We start from the raw sequence: 17,858 nt of genomic DNA, 5'->3' as shown, positions 1-17,858 counted from the left end.
TTTCACAAATTTAAGATTAAAGTTTTGAAAAATTTTATGAAAAGGTTAAAATTCTTTTTTTTACTGTCAAAATCAATCACATTTTGTTAAATACACTTTGCTCAGGATCATTACGACGGGATGATGGCTTATGATTCCATTAGGCATTCAATTGCGCGATAATGACATTTTTAAGAATTTGAATTTTGTATGGAAGTTTGATTTCAATAAGGGCCGCGTCAGATAGAATTTTACGCCACAGTTTAGCCTTGACAAGAGCGTCAAAGGAGCACACAACTATGTCACAATGAAGCGCCAAACACACAATTTTTTTTTAGCTGTTTGCTGTTAATTTTATTTTAAAACTTGAAAAATGCTGCGAATAAAGGGAAAATAAAATGCAATAGATGACAAAATTATCAAAAGCTAGAAATTGCCCAACTTTTCGTTACTTGTTTGCGCCAAAGCATTATTTCTGTTAACTTTCACGAAATTCGTATGCCTCAACTTTATTGGCAAAGTAAAAGTTGTACGTAAAGTTCTATTTGACGCAGAATTAAGGGCTTTAATGTAGAAAAAGTTTCTAATTACTTTCTCGCCGCTCTGTGTGCAATTCGTATTTAAAAGATATTCATATCTAAATTTATTTCAAGTGCCTTTAAGAGTTTTTTAGTCCCGAATGCAGATGTATATGCGCGTAAAAAAACACGAGGCTATTATAATTTTATAAAAACTCACGAATATATCCTGCGTGCTGAAATCATCATCAAATATACAATCGATAGCTACCAATTCTGCGATGCATTTTATTGCAGAAGCGCGAACATAGGGCTCAGTGTCGTTTATGGCCATATCCTGCACAATCTTGCATATCCAATTTTCGGCCAAAATTTTTTGAAAAGCTGGATATTCTTCAAATAAACAAAAAAAAACGGAGGGTTATTTAAAAAACAACATAATTTGAGTCGATATATTTCAAAACTGCCTAAGTCCATCTTTTTCGGGATTTTTGATGCAATTAAACTATTAGAACAAATCTAACGTTTAAAACAAGCAAACAAATTTACCTAAATAACGTCAATAAGATTAAAAGCACATATAAGTCATGGCGGATCCGCCATCCCTTCGAAAATCGTTCCAATATAAATCATTTATCCACCCTGTCGGAAAATCAACACAACAAAATGAGTCACACTTAAGTCCGTTCATGCGAATCATATTGGACAATTTACCAAAACTAAAAAGGTCCATGTTTTTTTCTAAAGTACCTGAGTCCAGCAAATAAACCATTTTATTGCAAATATGATTTTACTCCTCATTATTCTTTCATTGTTATATGCTTCAAATTTGTATTTTGTCACCTTCCTTACCAGTGTTGCCAGAACTTTTTCAGAGAAAAAAGCTAGATTGACAAAAATAAAAAGCTAAAAAAGGCTAAGAAAAAAAGCTAAGAGTTTTAAGCAACTTTCTATGCGTTTTATTAATTTTTTTCATAAAAGACATAACAGAATAAAAAAAATTATTTAATTTTTACTCGAATTTCATAAAAAATAAAAAATAGTTAGCAAATGCTATCTGTGTTTTAATTTAAAAGGGAGACATGATAAATAAAACTCCACTCTATAACTTTTCGTAATATGTTTGAGGTAAATGGATTTTTATTTGCAAAATAAGAACGCCGATAAAACTATTTTCAATAAGGAAATCTACTTTTTGACCTTTTAAAGAACCCATGAAAGATGTAAACTGTACATTCCACACTGTCTGAGAACCTCTTTTTCAAGTTTTTGGTATGAGTTTTACACCGACTCCAAACGATATCTGCTAATGAATTTTTGGAGGGAATATTTTCATGACACTCTCTGGGCTGGCCGAACCAATGTCGAAGCAGATGAAACAGTCACAGAATCGAGTGGAAAACACACGGAACGAGAACGATATTAGGTTGATGTTACTTTAATAAAATTACTACGCCTCGATTTCTGCCTACCATAATGCCAACATTATCTAGGAGATCCATTCTATTTGTAATTTTGATGTCTATGCAGAAGTAATCACACTTGTTTTATCCACAATAACAGCTATATCCAATGGACTGTAAGAAACAACTAACACGAATTACCGAAAATTTATTAATGATAGAATTAGGCTAGCTTGATATGTATCGACCCATTTAATATATGTACATGTTTTTGTCAAAAGGCCCCATCTCATCTATTTGTAACTTGCCAAACTAAATTCAAAAGAAACCTGAATTCAATATTTAGAACTATTTATAAGGTAGGACCTTTACTTTAAAGTTCTGTAGATATCTTACTTATATGTGCTATGTTGGCAATGGAGATAACAAGTTCTAAAATACTGTCACGTACTTCCCAATTGGTATCATGAGCACGGTTCTTTATAATTGGAGCCATTCGGGTAAAACTTGATTCGTGAAGATCGTCAACAAGCAAGGCCATGTCAGGTGAAAGAAAATGCTCGATAGAAAGTTGTAATAATTTTAGTGCCTGTACACACACCTGCAAACAAAAACGAAAAATAATTTTTAACGATCAATAGTATATTGTGACGAATATTAGCATCACTAAGCTTATACTAAATAAATAATTACGCAACAATAAGAAAACATGAAGCAGCCACTAGTATATACATGAATACATCAGTCATCATTTATACACATACATACAAGGCAACGAAGAGATATTTCACACACATATATGTGGCCATCAGCCGAAGTTGTTGCTCACACATACACACGAATATATGTAGCTCAATTATCAAGCAGGAGATACAGCAGTTCTAGAAGGCGAAACGTATAAAAGCAGGCGGAGAGTATAAAAGCAGCGCAAGCTCAGTAGTCAGTAGTCAGTTTTGATTTAAGCACGCTATTGGTTGTGAAGTATAAGCGTTAAAGTAGTCTAATAAAGACCATTTTGCATTATTGAGTATTGGAGTAATTTACTCAACAGTTTAGCGATCCGAACGTTAGCAGAAGGTTTAGAATAAGCGGAATTCCCTAAATTCGTTACAATATGTAATAAATTATTTTGATTTATAGGAGTTAGCTACAAGTCGCCATCGATATCGTGAGATTAGGTTCCCCCAAGCAACTTTGATTCCAATTGATACGGAGCCTGAATGGTAATTCAGTGAGCGTTTGATTGGTTGGACTTTGACTGGAACACCAGATAGGTGCGTTGCCACTCATATAACACGGGATGCCTGACCAGAACAAAACTTTCATGTCATCAGAAAAGGCACACTTTTGCGCTTCCAACAATGTATAATTTGTAAATTTCTATTTAGAAATATCAAAAAACCAAAAAATCTTACAAAAATATGTATTTAATTAGCGACACATTCTCATATTGTTTTATACCATGGTGGAATAATCCTTGGTATAAAATAGAAGGTAGTTCCACTCAAAATTTTTTGACGTATTTGGGGATTTTTGAAGTTTCATAAAGTTTGTTGTTTTGCTAGAAGCGTTGCCATACCGTTAATGTTTAAGACGAAATTGCGGTTTTTCGGGATGGAAATTTCCTTCAGAATGAAAACGCATTGGTCATCTGAGACAATAATAATATGCTTTAGCACGATTTATGTGCATACATATCGATTGAGAATACAGTAAAACATGTAATTTTATTGAAAAATAGTGGATAATGATTCATACATTGGTTAAGGACTCATATCTTTATGGCAGCTTGACCCCAAGACAGAAATAAATACACGAAAAAACTGTTCTAAGATGGACCTATTATGCATGCCGCTATAGTGGATATTTCTCAAGGCATGTTGAGAAAAAGTTAACCTCCAAAGTCTGCAGTGAGTGGTAGGTGGTTAATTTGTTACGTTTGTAGGACGCCACATCCATGTCAATCTTAGAGTATGCCAATGGAAAGGTAGCAAAAACCGTAGCAGCATTATCTAGGATAATGATAAATGCAAGAGGACCAAAGCAACGACGGCGTTAACTTCTGGCTGGCGTTGTAAAAAGCCAAATACTTTACGGGGCTCCTGTTTGGCATCAGGCCACGGAGTATAAATCATACTTCCGCGGGGTAAAGTCGACTTACCGCCTGTGTGCACTACGCGTCTGTAGCGCCTTTAAAACTGTCTCTGACGACGCAGCACTAATCATCGCAGGAATGTGTCCTATAGACATATTAGCAAAAGAAGCAGCGACGATTTATCGGGATCAAAGCTCAAGTAACGGAGCACGAGAGCGAAGCGTGCAGATCTGGCAGCTCAGGTGGAATGCCTCAACAAATGGTCGTTGGACACACCGATGTATCCCAGATATTAATATATGGATATCTAGAAAGCACGGCGAGGTGGATTTCTACCTCACACAGTTTCTGAGTGGTCACGGATCCTTTAAGGAATATTTGCACCGATTCAATCACGAGCCTAACAACATATGCGATCACTGCGGCGGCGATACAGTAGAAGATGTTTACCATGTATTTTTCGAGTGTCCTAGGTTCTATAGCTCGAGATGCAAACTGTGCAGAATATTTGGAGAGGATTACACTCCTGAAACAATTGTTGGATGCATGCTACAAAGCAAGGTAAAATGGTCAGCGGCGTGCGTTGTAATAGCGGAAATAATGAAGTGTCTACGAAGTCTTGAAAGGCTACGGCGCAGCAACGAACATTGAACAGTCGAGTTGTGTGGGCGGATAACAAATTGCTAAGGTGGAGGGGATCGAGCTGAGCACGTATTGAATGCAAGGCCTCCGTACAATTAGCGGCGTGAGAATGATAACATAAGAAAATACCGTAATATATGTAGGTAAATGTAATAGCAAACCAGGCGACGGATTGGAGACAAGGCCTCTTCAACCGTTCGAATACTGCCCCAGGTGAAGGAATAAAGCACGGATTGGAGACACGGCCTCTTCAACCGTGCGACCAAAAGCAGTCAACATACACGCAACAACAAACCTACGGATTGGAGACAAGGCCTCTCCAACCGTAGAAACAACGAGTATGAGGGTAAACGTCTCACATGCAATCAGAGTTTATACTCGTATACGTATTGTGGAAAAAAAAAATTCAAAAAAAAAAAAATAAAAAATTTCTATTTATACATATATAATTTATTTACACATAGATACATATGTAAAAACAAAACCCTACAATACAAGTAGTCGAACGCACAAGCATGCCACAAGCACTATATGCACAGTGTTTAAGGTAGGCTTGTAAATATTCGTAGAAGTTGTATGCGTCAAGCACATTCAGGTAGTAAGCAGGGCGTGTCAGTCCCAGCGTTAACCATACCGCGGCACTATCTAAGTACAGCAACGTGACCCCGACAGACGTAGAGCTTAGTGCTCAACCTACCTCCCGACGGAATACTTGACGGTAGTACCGGGGGGTAAATGGTACTCAGATGGTAGGAGGTTTAGTGCGGTTAAAGTCCCACACTGACTATGAGGCTTTCGATGCTTCCTCCTCGTAAAAAAAAAAAAACAAAAAAAAAAAAACATCCATGTCAATGCTAAAGGGGAACATGTGTATAGGCGGGGCTTGCCCCAAGGTGACCCCTGGTCCAACGGGCAAAATAACTCTGATAACTAGTGGCCAACCTGCAGAGCTACAGGGAAATGTTATTCCCTAAAATATGGTTTAACAATTTCCTCCTCAAGCGCTACGGTTGAATTATATAATAAAAAAATAATGTCAACTTGTCGCCAATTTATCACCATTCAATTTCATAAAAATCTTCCTTCGGCCAATCAATTGACAACCGTGTATGTTTTATTAACATGTTCTTAGCAAACGTACGGACACTTAAGAAGGCTTGATTTGTATACTTCGATCCATGTTTCTTCCATCAAAGCAATTTTCGGTAGCTCGAAAAACTTATTAAAAACCTTCTTTTCTAGGCTGATATTTCGTATTAAAATATTTCTAGCGCATGCGGGTCATTTTTTTTCTGTTTTATTTAAAACTTGCTTATGTCCGTTGGTTTTACCCCACGTTTCTATAAAAATATGCAAGCAACGCGTAACTGGCCATGGGTAAAACATGAGTTTGTAAGATTGACTTGTATGATATAATCATATTTGTAACAGTATTCCCCTCGCGTAGGTTGACAATTGAGTTGCAGAAGTTCTGAAGCTATAAAGGTTTGTATTGCGCTCATCAATCCCTTGATTCGCAGCTAATGATCGTCCTTGTGCTTCATTGAATAAGAAATTTGAGGCATTTAAAATTGAAAAGACAAATCTATCGGTGTCAATGGAATCCTTGGTTTTAAACTTTTTTGTTTTCGAAATTTTCCGATAAAATGAATTGCTTCAATAACATCCATAAAAGTTGTGTGATGAAAAGCCTTGTCCCACTACATAAGCGTGGAGAATCGAAATAACGAAGCATAAATATTATGATATTATGGGCCCTTTTTTAAGGATAAATCGATGAGGAGAATTTCTGATGGCCCAAAAGAGCTAATAAACTCAATCGGATATGCACAGCTTGGGACTCTTCCACGACTGTCCCAGCAAACACAGTTTCTAACGTTAGAGAAATATTGTAATTTTACATTAGAATTCTAATGTAGTTCTGTAATACATTTCGAATCGAAAACTAGGTTAGAATTCGACTGTAAAACGATTCGAATAACACTAGAAATGCGATGTTATGATTATTGTCACAGTTATCGATTATTTCCACGACATAATCACTCATCCTTAGTGTTATACAAACAAAATAAAAATTGTGAAAAGTTGTGTGGGAATAATATAAGCTGCGAAATAATTTTTTTTATTTATAATAATAAACAGCAGTAAGTGAAAAAAAAAGTTAAAAAATGAAAGCGAGCAGATTATTGAAGTGGCTATTTGAATGGCATGAAGAAAACGCTTCCTCATCCGTACCTCAAACCAACGCTGAGCTCAATCTTTAAGTACGGTTTTAATTTAGTATAATAGAAAAGTCTTTGAAATATGTTCATTCTTAATACATAAGCTTGTAACCAAACAAAAGTACTTGATATAATGAAACAATGAAAATTCCGCTGATTTTAAATAATTGAACTTAATTGCGCATCACTTCAAAATTCTCATTAGAAACTCATTAGAAATTGACGTTAGAATTCGACTAAAATTCTAACCCTTTTCTCGATATCGAGATCGAAGTCTCCTTTTGGTCAAGAATGCTATAATTCGCGACAGTTTCCGCAAATCGTCCTCTAACCTTCTACCTTAGAGAAATACATTAGAAATCGATTCGCCTTCTAATCGTTTTCTAACCTAAATGTTTGTTGGGAATAGAGTGACAAGTTGTCTTCGTTCTAGTGATATTAACATCCTCATTTTAAGGTGCCTTAAATGTCTTTTCTCAAAGAAATTTATAGTTTGTAAAGATAGATTCAATATTTGGAAGAAACATTAGATATTAAAGCTTCAGGTGATGTTATAATTTCTCAAAAACTTGCAGGAAAAGAAATCAAATCTGTTAGTAAAGAAATAGGGATTTTGCCATAATTAATTTCAAGAAGTTGTTCAGCAAAAGCTGCTGCTGAAGTGTTTCCGCCAAAATGCCCTCTCATATTTCTAAAGAGAGTAAATTTTTGTACATAAAGCCGTCTATAGACGAAAAAGCACGCATTTACTTCAACTGCGGCTGTTCCAGCAACTAACGGGAAAGCACCACCTTTGGGATGATCATTACACCTTAAAAATACATCAATTAATATCAAATTAAACAGAAATGTTTTTTTCCGGTTCCTCCATGCGTATCCAAAAATACCAACCCTAAAAATAACATAAAAGAATATTAAAGAATAACAGCCAAACCCAACTCTGCAATCAAACTTTACGTGTTGAAATAACCTAAGTTTTTAAGGCAGCCATAGTTCTGAAAGTTCCGTTTGTCTTTTTTTTCAATTCCATATATTACTGGTGCTGTTAGGACTTAACGCCATATAGCTCCATACCAATTTTCATTATTCCATTTGTATAGGAGGTGCCACGCCCCTTCTTACTCACCCCTTATTTTCTTAGTGGTGTTAGGGATTGATCCAATTTAACTCTTTACTGGATTTCAATGTTCTTGCATGAATACTTCCAAAGTTATGCTGTATCAAATATTCCATTTGTATGGTAGGTGCCACGCCCTTTTTTATATTGAAGTTATGTATAGCCTATGACCATCCTTGGAAAGTTTCTAGTGGGTGATTCCCGATTTATACCTACGTACAAACATACATTGTTTTATATATATATATATATATATATATACAGAGAGAAAATGTAGATAGACTGAAGTTAACACAAAATTTTAACGGCGGCAGATTACTAATTTTATATTATTATATATCGATGTTATTTGTAGCCTATGACAATCCTTGGAAGGTTTCTAGTGGGTTGTGCAAATTTGGTTGTGATCGGGCGATCCGTTTAGGAAGCAACTCGATCTATACCTACATAAATACAGGCCCGACGAGAGGCGGCCCCAGCGGGTTAGGGGGTCAGAATATTCCCGCGGTAGGTATGCCTGTCGGTAAGAGGCGACTAAAATACCAGATAAAAGGGGCTGTGTAGCGCAACCCTTCAGGTTGCCAGCGCAATATATAGCTTCTCCAAACCCAATTGTCAACCTCACCTATCCGCGGCGAATCCTGTTTCACTAACAGACGAGACTCTGGCGACCCCAAGCTCCTCATGGAACTTGGGGGGTGGGGAGGGAGGGAATGGCCTGAAGGGTTAATGTGGCCACATAAATCGTTCCCGAAATGGTCAGGCTAGCACCTTAATGGTGCTGTGGTACCGGAGCGTACCGGATCTGTATCCGGCAAAGGACCGAAAGAAACTGAAGAAATGCATTGCTTAACTTTAACAGCTGTTTCTCGCAATTTCTTTTTTGAGTCATAAGCCACCTTTTCATAGACCGAGTCACATATATAAAAAGAAAGGCTAAAATGTGTTAGTTGGTTGCCAGTGTTTGAAGACATAAGTTGCGTATAACTCACGCGGTGGTTATTACATAGGTTTGGTTGCGATCGACGTACTGGGTCTCGAGATATAGGCCGAAACGTGGACCCGGGTACCCCTAGAAGGTGTTATAGAATATGGATAACAAATGAAAGCTGTTGATGAGTGCTTTAGTAGAGGGTAATTTTCATACCCCTGAGTGACTAGGGTGTCGACATATAGGCCAAAACGTGGGCCCGTGAATGCGTAGACAGTGTTTATACAATATGGATATCAAATGAAAGCTGTTGATGAGTGCTTTAGTACAGGGTATTTTCATACCTATAGGTGACTAGGGTCTCGAGATATAGGCCAAAGCGTGGATCAGGGTAACACTAGGATGTATTTTTACATTATGGGTATCAAATTGAAGCTGTTGATGTGTGCTTTAGTACAGAGTAATATATTATACCGCTGGGTGACTAGGGTCTCGAGATATAGGCCAAAACGTGGACCCGGAAACCCCTAGAATGTGTGGGTAATATGGATATCAAATTAAAGCTGTTGCTGAGAGCTCTAAAGTAATTTTCATTGTGATATTCGATTTAGTCGCATCAACCTGGCAAATCTGATAAATATGAATTCGAAGCCGAAATAAAGACATGAATTAATAATACCCACATACCTATTTACATACGTCCTATTCGATTTGCCTGAAATTTGGTATATAAATTTGCCTATATTAGTATTTACGATCCTTTTTTCCGCGAAGTAGACCAGAGACGGACTGGGACTGGGATTAGGACTAGGACTGGGACTGAGACTCGGAGTGGGACTGGGACTGGAACAAAATACATACCACCCTCTGGGGCAGGCAATAAGGGATGAAGAATAATGAGAAGAACTTGAGAGAACAGAAAAGAGAGAAGGAGACTGAGAAATTGATAGAGTGAAACGAAGATGGAGATAGATGAAGCGTGATCGTTATGACGAGACATTTCCTACCTCGTTGTTTAACAGAATCTTGCCAAATGGATAGAAAGTGGAGCGTGACTGGTTGGTGTGGAGTGCCAGTAGCAATGCTTTTTATTGCCTACCATGTCGTCTGTTAAGCACCAATACTTTAAATCGACCTAAAATTTGTTGTCCTGGCAGATATTCGAAATTGCAGGTGTGAAAGAAGCTATACGTTAAACTGCCAGTACACGAAAATACTCAAAATCACATTAAATGTTATATTCAATGGCGATCTTTACAAAAACCAAATTCAAAAGGAGGCTAGAATTGACACACTTATCAATGAACAGCTAATCACTGAAACTCAAAAATGGAAAGAAATTTTATATAGTTTTTTGGACACTATTTTATTTTTGGGTGAAAGAGGCATAGCTTTCAGAGGCGAAAGTATATATCTTGGTGAACGAAACAATGGAAACTTATTGGGCATCTTAGAACTCGTAAGCCATTATGATCAGATACTTAGAGATCGTTTGGAGAAAGTTAGGATTTCACAACAGCAGCACAAACGTTTACAAGTTCACTATCTTTCCCCAGACATTCAGAACGAGTTTATAGAAATTTGTGCAAAACACGTGAGGAAAACTATATTAGATCAACGCAAGAAAGCCAAGTATTTTGCCATTATCGCTAACTCCATTTCAATTCGAAATCAACAAATTTTACAATTCAAGAACGGTTTTTGGCTTTCGTGGATTGTAACAAAAAAACTGGTCAGGAAATCGCTGATTTAATTTGTTATACACTAGGTAAACATGAAATCCCATTAAAAGATTGTCGTGCACAAGGGTACGCGAACGGCGCCAATATGAAAGGTGCTTACAACGGAGCACTACGTCACATTCTCGACAAAAACTCGAATGCTGATTACTCGCCTTGTGCAACCCACAGTCTCAATTTATGTGGTGTTGATGCTGCAAGATTTTGTTCGGCTGCAATTACTTTCTTCTGGGTTGTACAAAAATGTTTTACTATTTTCGGCAGCAGTCCACAACGATGGGACATCCTCAAAAAAATGTACCGAGCTCTTCACAGTCTTTCAGACACTAGGTGGTCGGCTAGAATTGAGGCAGTCAGACCATTCGCAAACCATGTTCCAGGATTAACACAAGCACTAAGCGCATTACTTAAGCTAAATTTGACTGCACAAGCACACGGAGATATTCCCGGCATTCTCAAGTACATCAACCATTTCGAATGTATCTTGCTGTTCTCAATTTGGTCCAAAATACTGACTACCATTAACGAAAGAAACGTCGTACTCCAAGCTGGATACGCCACCATAGTTGTCGAGGTCAAAATTTAGAAACAAAAATTCAGAAAACAAAATTCAGAAGTCAAATTTCAGAAGTCGAAATTCAAAAGTCAAAATTCAGAAAATAATCAGACAGCAAAAAAACATTAAATTTTGCGCAAAATTTTATGTTTTTTTTTTTGCTCTCTGATTACTTTCTGAATTTTGACTTTTGAATTTCGACTTCTGAAATTTGACTTCTGAATTTTGTCTCGGAGTTGTGACTTTTGAATTTTGGCTTTCTAAAAAAAAGAGTACTGACTAATGTTTTCTGAAAAAATGTGTTTCTGAATTTTTGTTTTCTGAATTTATGGGTGGAACCAATATATCGGCACTCTGATGTTTGTGAGTGTAGCATGCCGTAGCAATATAGGAGTATTACATATATGATAAATAGTAAATATTCTGTGTTAATTTTATTTTCAGCTCTTAGTCCAAACATCATTTAGTTGATGTGGCAAAAATGTTTTTTGGTGTAATCCATCAATAATGATCCATTAATGAGACGTCATTAATTCAAATGTATTAGTGGATTTTTTATAGGGGGCCCGTAAGTTGTTTAGTCCCGGGCCCGGATTTTCTCTCTACGGCCCTGCATACATACATAATTTGAATTATATATATATATATATATGAAAGTAATTTAGTCGTATCCGTTAATATGAAATCCATCAAAATTAGAAAAATTCGTAACATTTTTCAATCTAGTAGGTTGTTTTTGGTCCCCGCAGAAGTCAAGTGGCTAACGTCACACTAAATGGAACTACCTCCATTTTTCGTATCATGGAATAACCGGGTGAAGTAAGCCATCAATTGTCTCACTCTAAACTCTTCTTTGTTCTGCCATTCGGCTATCTGCAATTTTCACCAATGTTGTCCCCGAAAAATTGTTGTTTTTTTTGCGCATTTTTTAGGAGTAAAATATGGTAGTTTTAGTACTTTTTTCACATAACCAGTAAGTGAATACCGACGGGGCTTTACTGGATTTAATTACAGAGATTCATCATTTGGGTATCTTTGGTGTTGGCTTCCATAAGTAAGACCGTGCTAAACTATTACGTTCATATTGTAGATGTTTCCATTATGTATGTTTGTTTAATTTGTTCAAAAAAAAAAAAAAAAAAAATTGAAACAGGTCTTTGTTAAAACAAACTATTTGTATTCACGTCATATCCAACTAAGGCTTTTCGCCTGTGCAGCGCTACTGAAGACTTTCGATAAATATTTTTGTATCAAGAACACCAAAAATGTTTTATTACACCTTATTTATGTAAAAACTTCGCTAAACCAATGGATTTCTAAATATAGTTACACAAATTGGAACTCACTGTTGTTGTTTTGCCCTAAAAATCAGACCACTAAGATGTGAGGAATGTTATACTTAAGGATTGTAATTTAGAATATATGAAACCGGCTCGATGGGATCAGCATCTTCTGGTTCTAGGCAGACTGCTATTATATCCCCTGACATATTTTAGTAAATAATAGCTTGGTAACATCAGTGATACATCATGAATTCAACTGTAAGAGCTTTTGGGGGATCTTCTGACCAAGTTTGTATTATATATTAGAAGGGCATATTTTTTACTTCCGATTCTCAACGACAAATCAACTGAGCAGATGGAAATAACAATGGATTTTTAGGGATGGAAACACATTTAAAAGTATTACAATCACTTCCAAGTCTGACTGTAAAACTTTTCATCAAACCCGAAACCCAATTAAGTGCACAAAGTTACTACAGTTCAACTAAATAATGTAAATGGATAACACCTCTCCCTTTTATGACCGGTTTTTCGATGAAAGCTTCAACTGCAGTTGAAGTTGAGGTCAGTTTACTTTAAACGCATTATTGAATTTTACTGCTCATCACAGTTTAAGTTTTTTATTTTTATTCGATACCAAAAGTAATAATAGCTCACACTGGTCCTGTGTATCCCATTTTGCACTGGCGTTAGGTGGCACTGATATGCTGAAAAAACAGTTTCTTTCGTAGCAAGGTATTTATTTTGCTACTCCTATTTTTTCAAAGCGTGTAAACATTTTACGCTGTTCTGGCCGTTGAAAATACATCCCTACCATTTCAGATAGCGTACATCTTCTGGTTTTGTATTGCTTAGAGCCTTCCGCGATTTACAACCAGATTGACTGAATTTTGTGTGTGTTAGTGCAGTCGGGTGGCTTCGTGACACACGTATTTGTTGTCGGCTACACGTTGATGAAAATCAAAAATTTTTGATTTTGTCATTTGACGCTAGCTTATTTGATAGTCGCGGGGTGTGATTGACAAAACGCAGTGTTGTATTTAGTTTGTGTCGACATTCAAAATGAACAAGTGCGCGGAAGAACACCAATTCATATTAAAATTTATTGAAAATTATCAATGTTTAGCAGCTTTATGGAATGTAAAGCTTTTATTATTATTTAATAAAATTTTTATAAATTTTTTTATTATTTAATAAAACTGCTGTAGTTGCAAGTAAAAAAAAGTCATCATCCGATGACTGCATATTCACGTCCGAACGCTACGGTTTCTCAATGCAAATGTTGATTGATGGCTTTTTATTTGATAGTCGCGGGGCAAGCGTCAAATACCCGACACGCACACATACAAAAATTCAGCCAATCTGGTTGTAAATCGCGGAAGGCTTTTACTTCACCTGGTGATTCCACCATGGTTTTATACAATTGTTTTTGTTATTGATGTTAGAGAAAGAAAAATTACAAAGTTAACAAGCGGTGATGGTTATTAGGTCATGTTTCTGAATTTCCCTTCTTCATTACCTATCTTTTCGGGAGCTGAGTATTGAACTCGAAATCTCCAATATTCATACTTTATACTAGTGTTAAGGCAGATGCTTTTAACCGCTCAGCCATACGAATGCCCCGCTGCTCGTTTTGCAATTGGTCTCTAAGCATTGCCCTTTTATTGCTATTCCTTTATACACCATTTGGTACATACTAATTCTATATGTTTTTAATCCTAATTGTGTGGAAACTTATAGGCACGCGCTATCCAAAGCTTAGTAACATTGGGTTAATAGCATCGATTTTATAAGCAGTACTTCCACTGTTCACTATTAATCAATATTACTATCTGTATTTAATTAGCGAGACGTGCTATTGTTGTTGTAGCGATAAGGACACTCCCCGAAGGCCTTGGAGAGTGTTATCGATGTTGATGGTCATTCGCCGGATGCAGATCCGGTACGTTCCGGTACCAAGCCTGACCATCTCGGGAACTTTTTGAGCGAGACATGCTCATATTGTTTTATATAATTGTTTTTGTTACTGATATGTTTATTGAAAATTCAACTTAGTGAATCACTTGTTAGTTTTGTATAACGGTTTTCTTGGCAATTTGTTTGCGTATACATATAAAAGATTTTAAAAAAGAATCCACACTCAATTCTACTCACTCCAAGATACGAATTTCGTAGATTAATTAAGGTTTTATTGTAATATTCTACAATTTCATATGAGCCGCAAAACAGAAATAAACTTAATAGCCAATATATGAATCAACCTATTAAAGGGGGTGTAGCATTACCTTGAATGCGTTTCTTTCAATGCATTATTGATGGTACAATATACATACACACATATCGACCACACAAGTATTCAAGTTAAACTGAACCACATAATTTGAACTCAGCGGGAGTTCAACATCACATGTGCATGCCGACGCACACGACACATATCTGTTTACATTTGTCAACCCGTCACATTGACCAACACCCTTATCGATCAGTCACGCTGATCGACATATTTGTCTGTTGGTCATATTGACTGCCAAAATATTTATATGCATCTAGGTACATGTGTCCATAAATAGGTCACCATAATAATATGCTGACTTTTCATATATGCACTATGAATGTACGTACTCTTTAGTTTGTAAGTATTAGGTGTAAACACATATTTGTAATGCCATTTGCCACCGTGGTGTGATGGTAGCGTGCTCCGCCTATCACACCGTATGCCCTGGGTTCAACTCCCGGGCAAAGCAACATCAAAATTTTAGAAATAAGGTTTTTCAATTAGAAGAAAATTTTTCTAAGCGGCGTCGCCCCTCGGCAGTGTTTGGCAAGCGCTCCGGGTGTATTTCTGCCATGAAAAGCTCTCAGTGAAAACTCATCTGCCTTGCAGATGCCGTTCGGAGTTGGCATAAAACATGTAGGTCCCGTCCGGCCAATTTGTAGGGAAAATCAAGAGCAGCACGACGCAAATTGGAAGAGAAGCTCGGCCTTAGATCTCTTCGGAGGTTATCGCGCCTTACATTTATTTTTATTTTTTCAAGGGTTTCTTGGCCCTGACTTCAGGGTTTGATAGTATATTGCAGGCATGCTTAACCAACGAACCGATATCATTTCGTTACGATAATTAACGTTAATAAACGAAACACAGTCATTTCGTTTCGTTTATTAACGTTAAGAACGTCAAATTAACGAAATGATTTTGTTTCGTTTTCTGCCATATCAAAACGAAATCAAATCGTTTATGTTGATTATTAATTTCAAACTATGCTGGCAAAGCTGATTGATGACGGAGTCATTAAAGGTGAAAGCATTAGCCAAGCTGATTGCAACTTTTCTCATGAATTTTTACAGTACGAATATTTCTCAGAGTATTTTTGACATTACCACCAACGAATTACACAAACAAATTACATGGAGTTTGTGTGTGTATGTCCGCTCGCTGTTACCACCTTACGGCTTCACTATGGCTATAGCATTGCCAGCACAATTCAAACATAAAGTATCACGTTTTTGTTAACGTTTTTAAAGTTAACGAAAGCTTTTCGTTTCGGTTAAAAATGAGACACAATTTATCTTGATAATTTCTTTATCGATAATATTTCGAAGTGTTTCAACGGAAACGGTGGAAATTTTTTGATAAACGATTAGCTTAACGTTAAGGTGCATCCCTGGTATATTGGAAATTTCAACTACGTACGGCTTATATGCCCGACTAGACCTAGAAATTGCGGTACATATTACCAAAGGTATATTTTCATTCTCAAACAATGCCTCTGATGTTACACGATGATGCACCAAAATGCAGTTTTCTCAAAAAGCGCTCGAAGAATTTTCGTTAAATTTGACTGCTGAGCTTAATTTTGCTCACAAAACACGGATCCGAAAAAATCTGAGGTGGTTTGACTTCGAATTAAAACATAGTTCAGGCACCCTGTGATGAGCTAACCCGCTATTTCTAGCTATTATGATAAAATTTTCAGCTTATTTTAGCATGTATAATATTACCAAGCATAAAGTATTGTGAAATTTTAATTTTAAAACATACAGGCATATGAAAACGGTTATGAATAGGGTAAGATATAAGAATAGGGATAGAGGAATAAGGTATGATGGATTAAGTGAGAGAAACAACATCTTAAATGTTTTTTTAAAGTACAAAGCAAACCAAAGTCTGGGGAGGACAACGTGTGCTGGGTACATATTCGTGTGTAGATATGTGTGACGCTCCGCGAGAATACCTTTGATTTAACACGGCGAGCAGCTATAGTGGGGTCGTACACACACACGGCACATAAACGAAAATGTGAGAAAGATATCGATCTCTGGTTTTTACCAAATTCGTTTGTAACAAATCGCTAAAAATAAATTGATTTTTTTCCAGTTAGAGGTCTTTTCTCGCGGAACGTCTCGTATATATAGATATATCCCTGAATGCAAAAACAAGTAAAACAGGGTGTATTTAGCATTTATATATTAAAAACCACCAATGTATTATAACCTCCCTGCTAGACAGCTGTCAGTCATTTGAGGCATCAATTGACAGATATGGCTGATGGAAATTTAGATCACAGCGTAAAGCAAAGTTTCTATCAGGTTGTTAGAAGCTACATGACAAACCTGATGTAAACATTGTGTATACGTGTATGCATACACATACACACCATGGTATTCCATACGAATAAAAGGAAAAATGTATGCGAGTGTATTAGTGTTGTCAAAAATTCTGTTAATGAGTTTCCGTCAGCTCTGTTTAGCAGGACTATTTGTTGGTTCTAATAATTCGGGTGTTAATAAAAAATTCCACTTTCATGGCAATGGCAAAAAGGGGATGTTTACATGTTTACTTGTTCCTATTTTGCAATTTAATAGACTTTGTTTACTAATTTTTTTAATGGCAACTGAAAGATTTTCTGGAGTTATTTTTTTTATCTTTGTTTGCTGCCTGCCTCCAAGTATCTAACAGTGAATGTTTTGTGTTTTGTCGATGGCATAACGATAATCTATATATATAAAAAGAAGTGTACATTTTGATTGTCACTCCATAACTCGAGAACGGCTCTACAGATTGCCATGAAATTTTTAGGAAAGATACAGGAAGGAGAGATGATGATTAGTTGATTTTGAAATCCCAAATCGGTTTAGCTATATATATATAAAAATCAAATTTTGTGTGTGTGTTCGCTATGGAAACGTATTTCCCACACATCAATCATCACCAAATTTTGGTTATGGGTTCCTTCGATCAACGGGAAGTTTTTAGGCTAAAAATAATTTCGATATATAAAAGCACCTCCCATACAAATGGAATCTTTGGTACTGCATACCTTTGAAGGTATACATGCCAGAACATTGAAATTCAATGAGGAGTTATATGAGGTC

The 17,858-nt window shown here is 36.4% G+C and overlaps 1 protein-coding gene across 4 annotated transcripts in view; it reads right to left on the bottom strand.

The window, feature by feature from the left end:
- The window catches only part of LOC137236585 (uncharacterized), a 112,077-nt gene that overhangs the window by 52,862 nt on the left and 41,357 nt on the right, over positions 1-17,858 (bottom strand). For all 4 annotated transcript variants that reach the window (XM_067759352.1, XM_067759354.1, XM_067759350.1 and 1 more), the window contains 2 exons: positions 2,297-2,501; positions 718-890 (listed from right to left, as the gene is read on the bottom strand). In XM_067759352.1, coding sequence (XP_067615453.1) covers positions 718-890; positions 2,297-2,501 — 378 coding nt within the window. The remainder of the gene's footprint in view (positions 1-717; positions 891-2,296; positions 2,502-17,858) is intronic.

Source organism: Eurosta solidaginis, chromosome 1 (genome assembly GCF_040869045.1).
Source record: "Eurosta solidaginis isolate ZX-2024a chromosome 1, ASM4086904v1, whole genome shotgun sequence".
Classification (NCBI taxonomy): domain Eukaryota; kingdom Metazoa; phylum Arthropoda; class Insecta; order Diptera; family Tephritidae; genus Eurosta; species Eurosta solidaginis.
The sequence above is the reverse complement of the archived record's forward strand: the minus strand, read 5'-3'. Positions and strand labels throughout refer to the sequence as shown.